This window comes from Heterodontus francisci, chromosome 24 (assembly GCF_036365525.1).
Source record: "Heterodontus francisci isolate sHetFra1 chromosome 24, sHetFra1.hap1, whole genome shotgun sequence".
NCBI classification, from domain to species: Eukaryota; Metazoa; Chordata; class Chondrichthyes; order Heterodontiformes; family Heterodontidae; genus Heterodontus; species Heterodontus francisci.
In genome coordinates, this window is record NC_090394.1 from 77470372 (window position 1) to 77487665 (window position 17294).

Below are 17294 nucleotides of genomic sequence, written 5' to 3' on the forward strand. Positions count from 1 at the left end.
TGACTTGGAACTATATTTCTGTTCCTTCATTGTCGCTGGGTCAAAATCCTGGAACTCCCTTCCTAACAGCACTGTAGATGTACCTACACTCCAAGCACTACAGTGCTTGAAGAAGGTAGCTCACCACCACCTTCTTAAGGCAATTGGGATTGGGCAATAAATGCTGGTTTAGCCAGTGATGCCCGCATCCCACGAATGAGTTTTTAAAAAAAAATTCTACTTATAGCCCAAATCTGTTAGTCCCTGCAGTGATTTGCCTTTCTTTCATTTAGGGTGTCATCAGCAAAGAATGTCACTTGATCTATCCATTAGGCTGTTGATGGAGACAGCAAACAGAATGAGTCAAGTACTCTTTCGTCAACATGATTCAACATCTAATTCACTGAAGGTTGTGTCCAGTACAGCAGCTCACCACAAAAGGCTGGAATCCCATGAGCTAGTGAAGGGGCAAATGTTACTGTTGGAGTTCATAGTGGATATTAGTCACTTGTCATGTAGACCACCCCCCACCTGCCCAGAGTGAGGCACAATAATTTTGTCATATGAACATTGATTTGAAAACTGTTGAAGTGAAGAAAGGACTTGTTTAAAAAAAATCACCAGGCCCTTGGATGGAAAGACATTTGCATATTAACGGACAGTGCTTGTGAAGACAAAGGGGTTACTTCCCTTATCCATAACTCTCAATGGGCTTTGAGCACCAGACATTGAAGGTGATGGAGCTCAAATTTCAGGATGATTGCGGGGATGGCTGAATCCACAAACCGACGTGGTCAGACCAGCTGGTAATGTGACTAGCCTGTTTGACAACCTGTTTTTTTTCCTGAATTGTACAAACAGTTTGAAGTCAGACTGCAGTATGCTCCTGGACTGAAGAAGACCTCTCCTGTCTGGCTCCTCTTCTCTTTCTCACGGAACTCCAAATCCACTGAAGACGCATGGACCCCAAGAGAGAGAGGTCTTCTACAATGAACAAGGATTAAGAAGAATACTGGGCCCCAACACAGAGCAAGATCTACCTACAATCAAGGACTCTACAGTGAGCTCAAAGAACCGTAACAAAAACCCTCTTCAAAAATTGCCTCAAGCTTTTCCACTTATTTTTTTTTGTCTCTATCTACATGTGTCTCACATATGCAAGCTAGCGTGGGCGCATTGTGCACCCGTAGGCGTTAACCGAATTAAAGTTTAAATTTTAATAAATTTCAACCTTCTTTAAACCTAAGAAAATCTGCTAGTTTCTTTGCCGTATAATTGGAAATCAGTGAACAAGGATTCACCAAAGTGGAGATAAAAAATGGTGTGCTTAAAATTAAACCCTGTTATGGTATGACCAGGTGAAGGCTGAGAGGGAGCCTTAGACCCCTTTCTCACTGGGTCGTAACATGCTCCATTTCAGAGATGGGCGTATTGCAAGTCAACCAGTTCTGCCGTCAAGCCAAACTGATGACCAAATGATAGAGTTTCTTCCTGTGGTCATGACCAATGGAGGGAAGTTTTCTTGAAATGTATTTTCTTTGTTGTTTTGGAATGCTTCTTTGAACCATATAGACGCCACCATGATTATTGGCCTAACACCAATTGTCTTCATTCAGCGCAGTCTTGACCACCAGTTGAATCTGCACTGAATGTCATAGATCCTTCTTGTTTGTGCTGTGTTGCATTTGTTAACTTTCAAAATGCTACGCCAACTCTAAAATTACCGTAAGGGCTCAAGGCAAACTAATTCATTCTCTGGAATGGTGGACCTGTCTGCAAGGATGTTGAAATTGATTCCTCCAACAGCAAGCACCTTGACATAGCGGCTATGCCAGGTCAGATAGGAAATTGCTTATTAGTAGGGAATATTCTGAGAAAAGGGAAGTTATACTGAACCTTTATAAAACTCTGGTTAGGCCCTAACTGGAGTATTACGTCCAGTTCTGGTCATCACACTTTCGGAAGGATGTGTGGGTCCTTGAGAGGGTGCAGAGGAGATTTACCAGAATGATTCCAGGGATGGAGGATTTTAGTTACAAGGTTGGAAAATCTGGGGTTGTCCTTAGAATAAAGGAGATTGAGGATAGATTTAATAGAAGTGTCACATGATTATGACCGACTTGGATAAGTTAGATAAGGAAAAACTATTACCATTAACTAATGGTACAAGGACTAGGGGACCCAGATTGAAAGTTTGGGGAAAAAGATGCAGCGGGAATATGAGGAAGCACATTTTTTATGCTGTGAGTGGTAATGACCTGGAACCTGCTCCCCACAATTCCCACCTAGGTTTCGTGTTATCAGCAAACTTGGCAATATTACATTTGGTCCCTACATCCAAATCATTGATATAGATTGTGATTATGTCTCAACTTTTTCTTGCCTTGGCTTTAAGACTTCGAAGCAATCTATAATCATCCACCACTTCCACTTGCTCACCATCAGTCTCTACTTTCAACTTTCTGTGCTGCTTGTAGTATGGCCATAATTTTTATCTTTGAGTCCTCACTTCTTTGAGCAACCAGCTCCATATCCACCAAAGACAAAATGCAGTCCTGGTGGATTCTTGTCTTTACTTTTATTATTTTTCATCCTTTCTTCAACAAAGCTAGTTGCCTACAGTCTCCTTGTTCCCCTATTGTCTACTTCAGCAGCTGGGTAATATTTCCTGGTACTGAATGGAGTTCCATCAGGTCTCTGTTACTCCATGCCCGCAGTCTGTGAGCCACACTTGCTAATCTTTTTGTCCAGTATTTGGGTAACTTTGAAGTTTGTTCCCAGCACAGTAGCAGAGTTAAGGCTACAACATTTATATTGTCCTGATTTTTCTGACCCACACTCACTGGGCTGAATTCTATTCTGGCGAGAAAAATGGCTGCCCACATGTGTGGGCCGCATGCCGCGATCTATCGCACAGCGGCTCAAGATAATACGCCGGTCGGGCCGCCCTCTACCCCCCCCGCCGCCCCCTTTGAGGCTTTCAGTGTTCATTTTCACGCTGTGTTGCTTTTGCTGCTTCTGGTGCTTGGAGGGCTAGGCTAACAGAGATGGTAGATCAGATGAGGCAATGGTCGGTCCAGCAGTTGTTGGCACAGGGAAGATCATTGCAAGGATCCTCCTCAATCGCTGCCTCCTAGTGGCTGAAGAGCTCCTTCCGGAGTCGCAGTGCAGCTTTGGCCCATCAAGAGGCACCACAGACGTGATCTTCACTGCGTGGCAAATGTAAGAGAAACGCAGGGAACAATGCCAACTGCTGTACGTGGCCTTTTTTGACCTCACTAAAGTCTTTAGCCTTGTCTGCTGTGAAGGCTTATGGAGCATCCTGCTCAAATTTGGCTGCCCTCAAGTTTGCCACCATCCTCCATCCTACTTCACACATGCGAGCTGTGATCCTCACTAAAGGAACCACTACAGATCTGATCTCAGTCTAGACTGAGGTCAAGCAAGGCTGTGCCATCGCAGCAAACTACGCGCGGGCATGGAGATGATCTACAGATCAGTGGGAAACTGTTCAACCTACGCTGCCTTCAATCCAAAACCAAAATCACTCCAATCTCAGTCATTGAGCTTCAGTATGTAGATGGCACTTGTGCGTTCACTCTGAAACTGAGCTCCAGATCATGTTGACCCCTTCTCCGATGCATATGAGAAAATGGGCCTTTCACTAGACACTTGGAAAATGAAGGTCCTTTTCCAACCAGCTCCCACAGCATTCCGTTTCTCCCCCCCCCGCCCCACCCCAAGTTAGTCAAGATCATTGGCAAGATCCTGGAAAATATGGACCATTTTCCATATCTTGGGAGCCTTCTCTTGGCGAAGGCAGACATAGATGATGAGGTCCAGTGTACCAGCTTGGCCTTAGGCTCACTGAGGAAGAGAGCATTTGAGGATCAGGATCTCAAACACGAGACTAAGATCATGGTTTACTGGGCAGCAGTGATCCCTGCATTCCTATATGCTTCAGAGACTTGGACACCTACAATGTTCACCTAAAAGTAGTGGAGAAGTACCACCAGAGGTGCTTCTGCAGGATCCTCCAAATCCGGTGGCAAGAAAGGCGGTCCAACAACAGCGTCCTCTCCCAAGCCAATCTGCCCAACATCAGGGTACTAATCATCCAAAACCAGCTCCGCTGGGTGGGACATGTTCGCATGCCTGACAACAGATTCCCAAAGCAGCTGTTCTACCCAGAACTTATCGTGGCAAGACACTCCCAGCAGGACAGCAGAAACAATTCAGAGATGTCCTCAAAGCATCCCTGAAGAGATCAAACATCCCCATCAATTCGGAGTCCCTGGCTCATGACCGTCCTAGATGGAAAAAGCTCATTCAGGAAAGCATTGTACATCTCAAGGCACTTCGTCAGGAACATGCGGAGGTGAAGTCAAGGCGCTGGAGGTAGCACACAAACCTCCAAACTATTCGCCTACTTGAGCCTTCAGGTACCACCTGCCCCTCATGGCAGAGTCTGCAAATCAAGCATTGGACTTATCAGCCATCGAACCAGAATGGAAGCAAGTCATCCTCGATCCCGAGGGACTGCCTAAGAGGGAGAAGTAGTTACACCCACCTACTCTTGTAATTATGGTATTATGTGGCTGTTTCAGTTGAGTTTCTGGTCAATGGTGATCCCCAGAATGTTGATGGTGGGGGAATTCAGTAATGGTTATGCCATTGGCTGTCAAGGGGAGGTGGTTAGACACTCTCGCTGGGGGTTGGTCATTGCCTGGCACTTGTTTGGTGTGAATGCTGCTTGCCACTTCGGCTCAGCCTGAATGTTGACAGGTCTTGCTGCATGCAGACATGGACTGCTTCATTATCTGAGGAGTTATGAATGGAACTGAATGCTATGCGATCACAACAACAACTTCTTATAACTTGTCATAAGAACCTCTGACCTTATGATTTGGGGGGTGCGGGGAAGATCTTTGAAGTAGCTGAAGGTGGTTTGGCCTGGGACCTTGGGAATTCCTGCAGTGATGTCCTGGGGTTGAGATGATTGCCCTCCAACAGCCACAGCCATATTCCTTTGTGCTACATATGATTGCAGCCATTGGAGAGTTTCCACCCCGATTCACATTGACTTCAATTTTCTCAGGGCTCCTTGATGCTACACTTGGTCAACTGCTACATTGATATCAAGGGCAGTCACTCTCACCTCCTCTCTGGGTCTTAACTCTTTTTGCCCATGTTTGGACCAAGGATGTAATGAGGTCTGGAGCCAAATGCTCTTGGCAGAACCCAAACTGAGCATCATTGTGCAGGTTATTGGTGAGCAATATGATAGCACTGTCAATGATGCCTTCCAACCCTTTTGCTGATGATTGAGAGTAGACTGTTGAGGTGGTAATTGGCCAGATTGGATTTGTCCTACTTTTTTTGTGGACATGACTGGCCAATTTTTCACTTCATTGGGTAGATGTAGGTGTTGTAGTTGTACTGGAATAACTTGGCTAGAAGCACGTGTAGGTCAGGAGCATAAGCCTTCAACGCTACAGACGGGATGTTGATGAAGCCCATAGCCTTTGGTGTGTCTGGTGTGCTTAGTTCTTAATATTACATGGAATGAATTGAATTGACTGAAAACTGGCATCTGTGTTGGGGACCTTGGGAGGAGGCAAGCATAAATTGTTCACTCCATACTTCTGGCTGAAGATGATAAACGCTATAATGTTACCTTTTGCACTAATGTGCTGTCTCTGTCATCGTTGAGGATAGTAACATAGAAGATTTACAACACAGCAGGAGGCTTTTTGGATGAAAGATATTCAGCCTAATCCCACTTTCCAGCTCTTGGTCTGTAACCTTTATAGGTCATGACAATTGAAGTGCATATGCAAGTATTTGTTTTAAATGAGATGATGGTTTCTGCCTCTACCATCCTTTTCAGAAAGCAAGTTCCAGGCCCCCACCACAACTGGGTGGAAAAAATTCTCCTGAACTCCCCTTTAATCCTTCGCCAATTATTTTATCCTAAGTCCCTGGGATGTTCATGGAACCACCACTTGTTTAATTGTCCATCACAACAGCAAATTCCATTTATCAAGCACCTTTAATGTGATAAAACATCCCAAGGCGCTTCACAGCATTATAAAACAAAATTTGACACTGAGCCGCATAAGGAATATTACAGCAGATGACCCAAAAGTCTGGCAAAGAAGTAGGTTTTAAGGAGTGTCTTAAAGGAGGAAAGTGAGGTAGAGGGGTAGAGAGGTGCAGAGAGGGAATTCTAGAGCTTGGGGCCTAGGCAACTGAAGGCGTGGCCATCAATGACAGCATGATTAAAATCGGGCGCACAAGAGGCTAGAATTAGAGGAGCACCGATATCTCGGAGGGTTCATAGAATGGTTACAACACAGAAGGAGGTCATTTGGCCCATCGTGTCTGCTGGCTCTCCAAGAGCAATTCAGCTAGTTCCACTTCTCTGCCTTTTCCCTGTAGCCCTGCAAATGTTTTTCCTTACATCTGCAGAAACAGACCCCCAATGAACGTAGTTCAGTCCTGGATGATAAGGGAATTCAACCACGAGTTACTTGTGAACTCGCTGCTGTTTTCAGCAGGTTGGATGACTGTGTGAATCCCTTCCCACATTCAGAGCAGGTAAACAGCCTCTTCCCAGTGAGAATGCACTGGTGTACAGTGGGGTTGTCCAATCGTCTGGACCCAGTTCTGCAGTGAGAGCCTGAACGGTGCCTCATCAACGTGAAGACATTGCTAGGACATCAGTTCCCTAGAACTTTAATAGCACTTTCCACAGTCTGGACATTTTAAAAGGTCTTTCCCCAGTGTGAACTAACTGGTGTGACAGCAGGTGGAATGAAATAGTGAAATGGTACAGTTTCTCTCCACTTTGAACAGTGTCTTTCCTTCCATGTTCAAAATCCTGTGATATTCAGGTTACGATATATTAGGTGACTCCGTCAGAACCAGGTGTGATGTTTGATTTGAGTTTCTCAACTGCAAATCTTCCCCTTCTAATACCCAACACTTTGAGGAGAGATGGTGAGATGGGTTGTGGGACTGGAGGAGATGAGATGGGGAGGGGCGAGGCCATGGAGGCATTTGAAAACCAGGCTGAAAATTTTAAAACCAAGACATTACTTGACCAGGAGGCAATGTAGGTCAGCAAGCATGGGGTGATGGGGGAACAGGACTTGATACAAGTTTAAGCTTATGGTGGGTAGAATGTGGGACATCAGCCATGAATGCATTGAAATAGAGGTAACAAAGGCATGGATCAGGGCTTTTAGCAGCAGATGCGCTGAGAAGTGGAGGTGGTGGGGGGGCTGGGGAGAGAGAAAATCAGGCAATGTTAGAAGTGGAAATAGGCGGTCTTAGTAATAGCATGAGTATGAGGTCGGAAGCTCATCTCGGGGTCAAATATGGCACCAAGGTTGCGAACAGACTAGTTTAATCTCAGACTGTTGCCAGGGAGAGGGATGGATTGGTAGTTCGGGAACAGGGTTCAGAACGGGGACCAAAGACTATGGCTTTAGCCTTCCCAATTGGAGGAAGTTTCTGCTCATCCAGTATTGGATGTTGGATAAGCAGTCTGATCATTTAGCAACAGTGGAGGAATTGAATAAGGTGGTGGTGAGATAGAGCTGGGTATCGTCAGCTTATTGTGTAAACTAATACTGTGCTTTCTGATGTCACCCATGGGCAGCGTGTAGATGAGGAAAAAGGAGGGGGCCAAGGATAAATCCTTGGGGGACACGAGAGGGTGTGGGAGCAGGAAGAAAAGCCATTGCAAGTTTGCCGCACTGCCGAGTTTGGTGTCACCGCAAATTGAGATTTTACTCTGTATTTCAAGATCCAAGTCATTTATATATAGCAGAAAAAACCGTGGTCCCAGCACTGACCCCTGGGGAACACCACTGTCTACTGCCCTCCAGTCGGAAAAGCAAACAATTACTACGACTCGCAGTTTTCTGTGAGTAAGCCAATTCTTTATCCAGTTGGACACTGATCCTCCTATTTCATGAGCATTAATTTTGTTCACCAGCCTTTTATGTGGTACCTTATCAAACGTTTCTTAATCCATATAAACATCTACCATATTCCCTTCATCAACCTTCTCTGTTACTTCATCAAAAAAGTCAGTCAGATTAGTCAAGCATGATCTGCTTTTTATAAATCCATGCTGGCTATCTTGAATTAACTCGAACCTCTCTAAAAGTGTCTGATATTTTCCTTGATTATTGTTTCTAAAACCTTATCCTCTGCTGATGTTAACCTAACTAGCTTGTAGTTGCTAGGACTCTCCTTACACCCTTTCTTGAATAAGGATGTCACATTTGCCACTCCAATCCTCTCGCACCTCTCCTGTTTCTAGGGAAGATTGGAAGATTATGGCAAGCCCTTCTGCTATCTCCACCCTCACTTCCTTTAGCAACCTGGGATGCAAGCCAGCTGGACCAGGTGACTTATCTACCCTAAGCATAGCCAGCCTTTTTAGTACTCTTCCCCCACCACCCCCCCCCCCCCCCCCCCCCCGGCTTCAATTTTTGTTCTATCTATTGCGCCTCTCTGCTTCTACTGATATTTTCAGATTCCATTTCCTTAGTGAACACAGATCCAAATTACTCATTAAGTGTATTAGCCTTGCAGTATGCCTTTTAAGCATATATTATGCGTTTTGTCCCTAATAGGCTCCATTCCACCTCTTACTACTTGCTTACTATTTACATGCTGGTGGAAGATCTTTGGGTTCCCTTTTATGTTGACTGCCATTCTATTCTCATGTTCACTCTTCTCGGTCTTAATTTCCTGTTCACCTCCCCTCTCAACTTATTGTATTTTTGGCCTGGTTCTCACTTGATGAGTTCATCTGACATCCACCATACATCCTTTTTTTTTGTTTCATTGTAATCTCTAGCTCCCTCATCATCCAAGGAGCCCTGTTTTTGGTTCCCCCACTTTTCGCCTTTGGAATGTCCCTAGCCTGTACCTGACTCATTTCGTCCTTAAGGATAACCCATTGTTCCGATACAGCTCTCCTGTCAGTCTTTGGTTCCATTTTTGCCCTGGCTAGATCCCTTCTCATTGAGTTGAAATTAGTCATGCTCCAATCTAGACATGCTGCCTTATTTTGTTCCTTGCCTTTCTGCATTACTAGTCGAAACCTTATGATACAATGATCACTCTTACCCAAGTGCACCCCAACTAACAGTTGGTCCCACTCATTTCCTGCTACCAGATCCAGCAAACCCTCCTTTCTAGTTGGGCTGAGAACATACTGATCAAGGAAGTTTTCCTGAACACATTTCAGAAATTCCTCCCCTCCCTTACCCAAAATTCCCCAATGTCACCACTATAGTTCTTGCACACCTGTGATTTTCCTGTAGATTTGTTCCTCTATATCTCTCTCTCACTATTTGGTGGCCTATAGAATACCCCTGGTAATGTGATCATACCCTTTTTGCTCCTCAACTCTAACCAAATGGATTCTGTCCTTGCCCCTTCAAGGACATCCTCCCTTTACAACACTGCAATGTTTTCCCTGATCAATTCTGCCACCCCACCTCCCTTTTTTCCTTCCCTATCTTTTCTGAACACTCCATATCCTTGTAGATTAAGCGCCCAGTCCTCACCATTTTTAAGCCACATTTCCGTTATTGCCCTACATTATATTCCCATACTGCTATTTGTGCTTGTAGCTTACCAACCTCATTCACCACCCTTCGTGCATTTATGTACATGCATTGTAATTTTGTCTTTGCATTCCTCTTAGTCCTTTTTGGTCCACTCCCAACTAATACGGAACTATTCCCTTCCTTACTGCTGTCTAACACTCTTGCTTTGTCCCCACCTAATACTTTACTATTTCCTGCTCTAGTGTCTCTCCCAGTTCTCTGTGCACCTTGGTGTTCCTCTCTTGTATTATCTCCTGGTTCCCACACCCCTGCCAAGTTAGTTTAAACTCTCCCCAATAGCAAATCTCCCTGCAAGAAAATTTGTCCTAGCTCTGTTCATGTGCAACCAATCTGGCCTGTACAGGTCCCACCTTCTCCAGAACTGGTCCCAGTATCCCAGGGATCTAAAGCCCCCCCTCCTGCACCATCTTTCCAGCCACACATTCAACTGCACTATCCTCCCATTTCTATACTCTGTTTTGGCAGAATCCATTTAAAGTCTGCTTGTTGCCCAGGAGGCAAAATAGGGATAAATTGAAACTTTACAGGTCACGGCTGTTTAAGAAGCTACATAGTTTTGTCAGATATATTAATAACTTAGATGAAGAAATGGGGAGCTTGCAAATGGCATTAAGTTAGGAGTTTCAGGAAGATGTGTAGATGGGAGCAGGAAGTTATGGGGGACATAAACACCTTAGGTCCATGGCCAAAACTAGGGCAGATGGAGTTGAATGTGGGGAAATGTGAGTTCACCCACTTTTAATCTGTGAAAGACAAATAGGAGTGTTTCTTAATGGTGAGAGACTAAATCTGGTGGTAGAACAAAGGTTTTTGGGTGTGTACATACACATTAAAATCTGGTGCACAGGTACAAAGTAGTAATCAAAAAGGATGATGGAATATTGGCCTTTTATCTCAAGGGGGTTGGATTAAGAAGTGATGGTTCAGTTCTATAGCGTCTTGGTCAGACCTCATTTGGAGTACTGCATTTAGTTTGAAGAACCATGCTATTCAGGAGTGAGGTCAGGAAGCATTTTTTCATGCAAAGGATAATGGAAATCTGGAACTCTGTTCCTAAAAGACTGAGCATGCTGGGCCAATTGAAATTTTCAAGACTGCAGTCAACAGATTTTTTGTTGGATCTGGAGCAAAGATCAGTAAATAGAACTGAGACACATATCTGCCATGATCTAATTGAATGGCGACACCAGCTTCAGGGGCTGAATGGCCGATTCCTGTGCCAGTATATATGGTGTTTATTGATGAGAAGAGGAAATGTTTAAATTGCAGAAAAACTGTTTACAAACAAAGTTATTGTGTTCACTCTTGATGCAGACTAGGCACTTATACTGGGAAATTCCACATTCCACTGCCCTGATTTTCCAATTCTTCATTTCATTTTTAATGGATGGAAAGTCTCAGACTAAAGGCACAGAACCTTCCAGTATGCACTTCCAGCCAACCCAAGTATTACCTAAAAGGAAAGTTTTGCCTCCAGTATCTGTCCAAAGTGTATAAGGGAAAAAGTTGACACACTTTAAGTTGTGCTGTGTTTGGCAACTTACTGGAATCCCAACAACATCTCTTTGTTATATCCAGTTACCTTCCGTGAATATTTGTCTTTCAGACTTTTCTGTGCTTGTATTGTTTTTAAGCAGTCCATTTCAGCACCTTCCAAAACTGTACAGCCAATAAGTGATTATTCTAGTGTAAAGCTGCTGAAACAAAGGAAAAACATTGATCATAGAAATCATAGAAAATTTACAACACAGAAGGGAGGCCATTTGGCCCAATATGTCCGTGCTGGTCAACAAAGAGCTATCCAGCCTAATTCTACCTGTTTATACTAGGTCCATAGTCCTGCAAGTTACAGCTCTTCAAGTAGACATGCAAGGACTTTTTAAATGTGGCGAGTGTTTCTGCCTCTACCACCCTTTCAGACAGTGAGTTCCAGATCCCTACTGCCTTCTGGGTGAAAAATGTTTCCTCATCTCCCCTCTAATCGTTCTACAAGTTAGTTTAAATATATGCCTCTGGTTTTTGATCCCTCGGCTAAGGCAAGTAGGTCATCCCTATTTACTCCATCTTGTAATTTTGTACAGCTCAACTGTCACCCCTCAGCCTCTTCTGTTCCAAGGAAAACAAGCCCAGCCTATCTAATCTTTCCACATAGTTAAAATTTTCCAGTCCTGGCAACATCGTTGTAAATCTCCTCCCGCTGTCTCCAGTGCAGTCACACCCTTCCTGTATTGTGGTGACTAGAACTGTACACAGCACTCAAGCTGTGCTGTAACTAGTATAATAATAAAAACAAGAAATGCTGGAAATACTCAGCAGGTCTGGCAGCATCTGTGGGAGAGAAGCAGAGTTAACGTTTCAGGTCAGTGACCCTCCTTCAGAACTGGAATTCTGATGAAGAGTCACTGATCTGAAACGTTAACCCTGCTTCTCTCTCCACCGATGCTGCCAGACCTGCTGAGTATTTCCAGCATTGTTTGTTTTGATTTCAGATTTCCAATATCCACAGTATTTTGCTTTTATATTATTGTGGTCTAACTAGTGTTGTATACTGTTCTAGTATAACCTCCCTGCTCTTATAGTCAATGCCTCGGCTAACAAAGGAAAGCATGCCTTATGCTTTCTTAGTTACCTTAATCTATCCTGCTACCTTTTAAGAAGGGTAGGGGGCCCTTTGTTCCTCCACACTACTTCGTGCCCTCCCATTTATTGTGTATTCCCTTACCTTGTGGCACCTCCCAAATGCATTATGTATGTTTGTAAGGTTATCTTCATATCTAGAGGTATGGGGAAAAGGTTCAATTCAAGGAATGAAAACCTTGCAATGTTGGTAATCTAACTGTCTTTAGAAAAGAAAGTATAGCTTTTTTAACTTTAGTTTAGTAGAAATATTGAAATTAATGCTTTCTTAAAAAATCTAACTCATTTTTACAGCAAAAATACAACATGGACACCAGAGAAAGAGACAGGACCTGTTCAGCATTGTTGCAGTCATGCAGCAATCCCCAGTATCTGCAGGATTATGGTAAACGGCCTATGAGTGACCAGTTGGGTACAACCCTGGTCAGATTTCAGAGAACTGAGCAGATAGACGATGATAAATTGGAGTCCTGCAGTGTGAAGGAAAATGATTCTACACCGCAGCTGGTCACTGAATTGACAATGTCAGTTCAGTCAGTCAATGGAGACAAAGGTAGTGAAATTGACACAGAGCTAAATCTAAGTTTATGCACGGATAGACAAAAAGATCACGAAAATGAAAACCAGATTGGTTCTTGGACTGGCAGAGACACAGATGGGGATGGAAGCTTGTGTTTTGAAGACTTTGGTTTATTACATGGTAAGCTTCAGATCAGACACAGAGACAGTGACTCAGAAAGCTCAAGCATGGATAGCTGTTTACCATCATCTCCAAGATTCAATAAATGGTCATCAGTTCCTTTGTCTCTCAGCCATTATATGGAGAGAGATGATGCTTCCAGTACTGATGTTAGTTCATCATCTGCCAATAGCAGAGAGAGCAGGTTTACGTCATACGATGAAAGTTCAAGCAGTGAGAGCAGTCTCCTTTCCTTTTTGAATGACTCCTGCATGAGTGAACCCAATTCTAAAAGTGCAGACAGTAGAGATTCTAAGAATTCTGCTCTTGTTGCGAGCATGAGAACAGGTTTGGCAAATAAAGTAGCAAAAACTGATAAAGCACTGTGGCCTATTCTGGCCAGTGAGCTGTCAGTAGCGAAGCTAGATACCAGCAGTGAAGTGGTTGTAGTAGGTGACCTCCCAAACTGTTTTACTGAAGCTGACAGAAATAATCATATTTCCAATGGCAGAAAGTCTGAAATCAACTCCTGTGCATTTGACTCGGAGAAGGAGTCGCCAGCTAGTTTGTGCACTCAAAAGCCAGCAGCCTTTTACAGCGGAGAGCCTCACACTGCAGAAGACTTACTTAATGTGGAAAATGCTGGCTATCACATGAATACAGAGAACAGTGGAGAGCCTGTAAAATGGAGATTGGAGAAGCAATGTGGAAGGAAACAAGTGAAAAATGTTCCTGTTGTCCATAACTTGTCACATTGTGAGGATCCTCACAAGTGGCAGGATGGTACTTTGTGGGAAACAGGATCACCAAAGCAACTTTGGCCAGAATTTGAGCAGGTAAACTTTACCACAGAAATTTTACTGTATGTAGCCAGTCAGCTGATTGGGTCAAGAGGGAAGAGATTGACTAGAAGTATCTTCAAGTTTCTGTAACATTTGATATCCCAAAAGCAATTCTCGTGTTTAAGTTGCTTATGATGGTTTGAGCAGAAACTCCATGATGAGTGCAGAGCCTTTTGGTCATTGCCACTTCTGATTCACAGGCTCTTTTGACCCAGTTGGAAGCTAGAGATCACAAGGTAGGTCTGAGTGAAATGCTTTCAGACTGTTGGATCTCGCCTTTCCAGAATACCGTTTTCCATTACAGCATCCAGCTCTTTTTTTTAAAAAAACATGAAGTCCTGTGTCCCTGCCTCAACCTCCCTCTCTTGTAACTTTCTCCAGTTATTGATTAGAACATGAATGTATCTGAGGTGAAACAGGTTGGTGGATGTGAGCCAGAAAGGAGTAATGATTTTAAGCAATTACCCATGAAAATGTAATTTTCTGAATTGCACTTCTGATCGGGGGCCTCACCCCTGAGACATTATATGGAAGTTCACAGGTACATGACAGCATTTTCTGATCATTTAAAATAACAGGCAGTAAATACTTCAATTTCCAATCCTCAGAAGGTGAGGCTTCCTGCTGGTAACTAAAGTTTTATCCAGTATTTGCAGTAGTAATTGGCAGCCTCCTGTGTAAAATGACTACTACACACATCGTAATATGAAACCCTTTAGTTAATTTTTTTATCATTTGTTTATAGGATGTGAGCATTGCTGGCAAAGCATTTGTTGCCTAAACCTAATTGCTGTTGAGAAGGTAATGGTGAGCCACCTTCCTGAACTACAGATCATGTGTATGTACGCCTACAGTGTTGGGGGGTAATTCCAGGTATTTGACCCAGCGAGAGTGAAGGAATGGCGGTTTAGTTCCAAGTCAGGATGGTGTATGACTTGGAGGGGAACTTGCAGGTGGTGATCCCATACATCTGCTGCCCTTGGCCTTCCAGGTGGCAGTGGCCAAAGGTTTGGAAGGTGCTGTTGAAGGAGCCTTGACATCTTGTAGATGGTACACACTGATGCTACTGTGCATCGGTGGTGGGGGGAGTGAATGTTGAAGGTGGTGGATGGGGTGCCAATCAAGCGGGCTGCTTTGTCCTGGATGGTGTCGAGCTTCTTGAGTGTTGGTGCTGCACTCATCCAGACAAGTGGAGAGTGTTCCATCACACTCCTGATTTGTGCCTTGCAGATGGTGGACAGGCTTTGGGGAGTCAGGAGGTGAGTTACTTGCAACAGAGTTCCCAGCCTTGACCTGCTCTTGTAGCCACAGTATTTATGTGGCTGGTTCAGTTTCTGGTCAATGGTGACCCCCCAGGATGTTGGTGGTGAAAAATTCAATAATAGTAATGCCATTGAGCATCAAGGGGAGATGGATAGATTCTCTTTTCGTAGTCATTTACGGCACAGGAGGCATTTCGGCCCGTCTAGTCCATGCCGGCTCTCCACGGAGCTATCCAATCAGTCCCACTCCCCCACTCGATTTCCCAGTAGCCCTGCAAGTCTATTTCCATCAAGTGGCCATCCAACTTCCTTTTGAGTCATTGTCTCCGCTTCCACCACCCTTGTGGTCAGCGAGTTCCAGGTCATTACCACCCACTACGTAAAAAAAAAAGTTCTTCCTTATATTCCCCCTGCATCTCTTGTCCAAAACCTTCAATCTGTGTACCCTAGTCCTTGTATCATTTGTTAATGGAAACTGTTATTCCTTGTCTAACTTCTATAAGCATGTAATCTTGTATATTTCTATTACAAATACAGAGCAATCACCGATCTCATCAGTGCGCCCCAGCTCTTGCCAGCTTGCCAGCATGAATCCACACGTGCGCGCACCGACATCACCACGTAGTAACGTTTTGAAGGAGGAGAGAGAGAGGTGGAGAGTTTTATGGAGAGAATTCCAGAGTTTAGGGCCTAGTATAGTATTTAGCACCCTAACCTCCTCAGAGCATCAAAGCCAAGCAAATACTTTAGAAATGTAGCAATCAATTTGTGTATAGCAAGGTCTCAGGTGAGCTATTAGTTAATCTGTTTGCAGCTGTATGACGTCCGCATGCAATGACATAAACATGCAGTGAGGTGGGGTAGTGGGAGTGAATGGCAGGTTGGAGCAGGAAAGAGTGGCAGAGAAGCGGCGGTCATAGGCAGTGGGGAATTGAACGCGAAGATTGAGGTGGTGATCGTGTCGGGGAGCGGGGAAGAGAAAAGCGGCAATTGAGGCAGCAATCGCGGGATGCTGTTGGTGGGAGTGTGGAGGCAGCAATCGCAGCCATTGGGAGGTGAGGGGGTTTGGGTTTAATTTGCTTTTTGTTCATCAAATTGAACAGTGCCATCTCTCTGTTACTGGCCTGAGACATTGCAGACAGTGACTTTTCAGTCGAGGTTACATTTGCGCATGTGCCAGTAGTGCACCACCTTGTGGTTGTGTTGTGAGAAAAATGTCCTTTCTATTAAATCTCCCCTCAATCTCCTTTTGTTCTAAGGAGAACAACCCCAGTTTTTCCAGCCTAACCTTGCAACTAAAATCCCCCATCTCTGGATTCATTCTGGTAAATGTCCTCTGCACCCCCTCAAGGACCCTCACATCCTTCCTGAAGTGTGATGACCAGAACTGGATGCAATACTCCAGTTGGGGCCTATCCAGAGCTTTATAAATGTTCGGCATACTTCCCTGCTTTTGTACTCAATGCCTCTATATTTATGAATCCCAAGATCCCACATGCTTTACTAAGTGCACTCTCAATATGTTCTGCCACCTTTAAAGATCTATGCACATGCACCCCCAGGTCCCTCGGTTCCTGCACACTCTCCCTATTCCTTCTGCCAAACTGCATCACCTCACAGCAGTATTAAATTCCATCTGCCACCTGTCTGCCCATTATACTAGCCTATCTACAGGCAGTTCACATCATCCTTACTGTTTGTCACATCTCCAAGTTTGGTGTCATCGGCAAAGTTTGAGAGTCTACTCTGTATTCCAAGATACAAGTCATTTATATATAGCAAAAAAGCAGTAGTCCTAGCACTAACCCTTGGAGCACCGCTGTCTACCATCCTGCAGTCTGAAATGCAACTATTTACTATGACTCACTTTCTGTCCTTAAGCCAATTTTTTGTCCAATTGGACACTGGCCCTACTATTCCATGAGCTTCAATTTTGTTAACTGGTTTTTTATGTGGTATCTCATCAAGCACTTCCTTAAAATCTGTATGAACAACAACCAATGCATTCCCATCAACAATCTTCTCTGTTACTTCATGGACTGCTTCAGTATCTGAGGACTTGCAAATGGTACTGAACACTTCCATCATCAGCAAATATCCCCTCTGACCTTATGATGGAGGGTAGGTCATTGATGAAGCAGCTGAAGATGGTTGGGCCTGGGACACTACCCTAAGGAACTCCTGCAGCAGTGTTCTGGGGATGAGATGGCTGGCCTCCAACAAACACAGCCATCTTCCT

At 44.2% G+C, this 17294-nt stretch overlaps 1 protein-coding gene across 1 annotated transcript in view; it reads left to right on the forward strand.

Moving 5' to 3' along the window:
- LOC137383711 (serine-rich adhesin for platelets-like) overlaps positions 1 to 17294 on the forward strand; it is a 65985-nt gene that overhangs the window by 13851 nt on the left and 34840 nt on the right. The window contains exon 2 of the mRNA XM_068056892.1: positions 12567 to 13787. Coding sequence (XP_067912993.1) covers positions 12567 to 13787 — 1221 coding nt within the window. The remainder of the gene's footprint in view (positions 1 to 12566; positions 13788 to 17294) is intronic.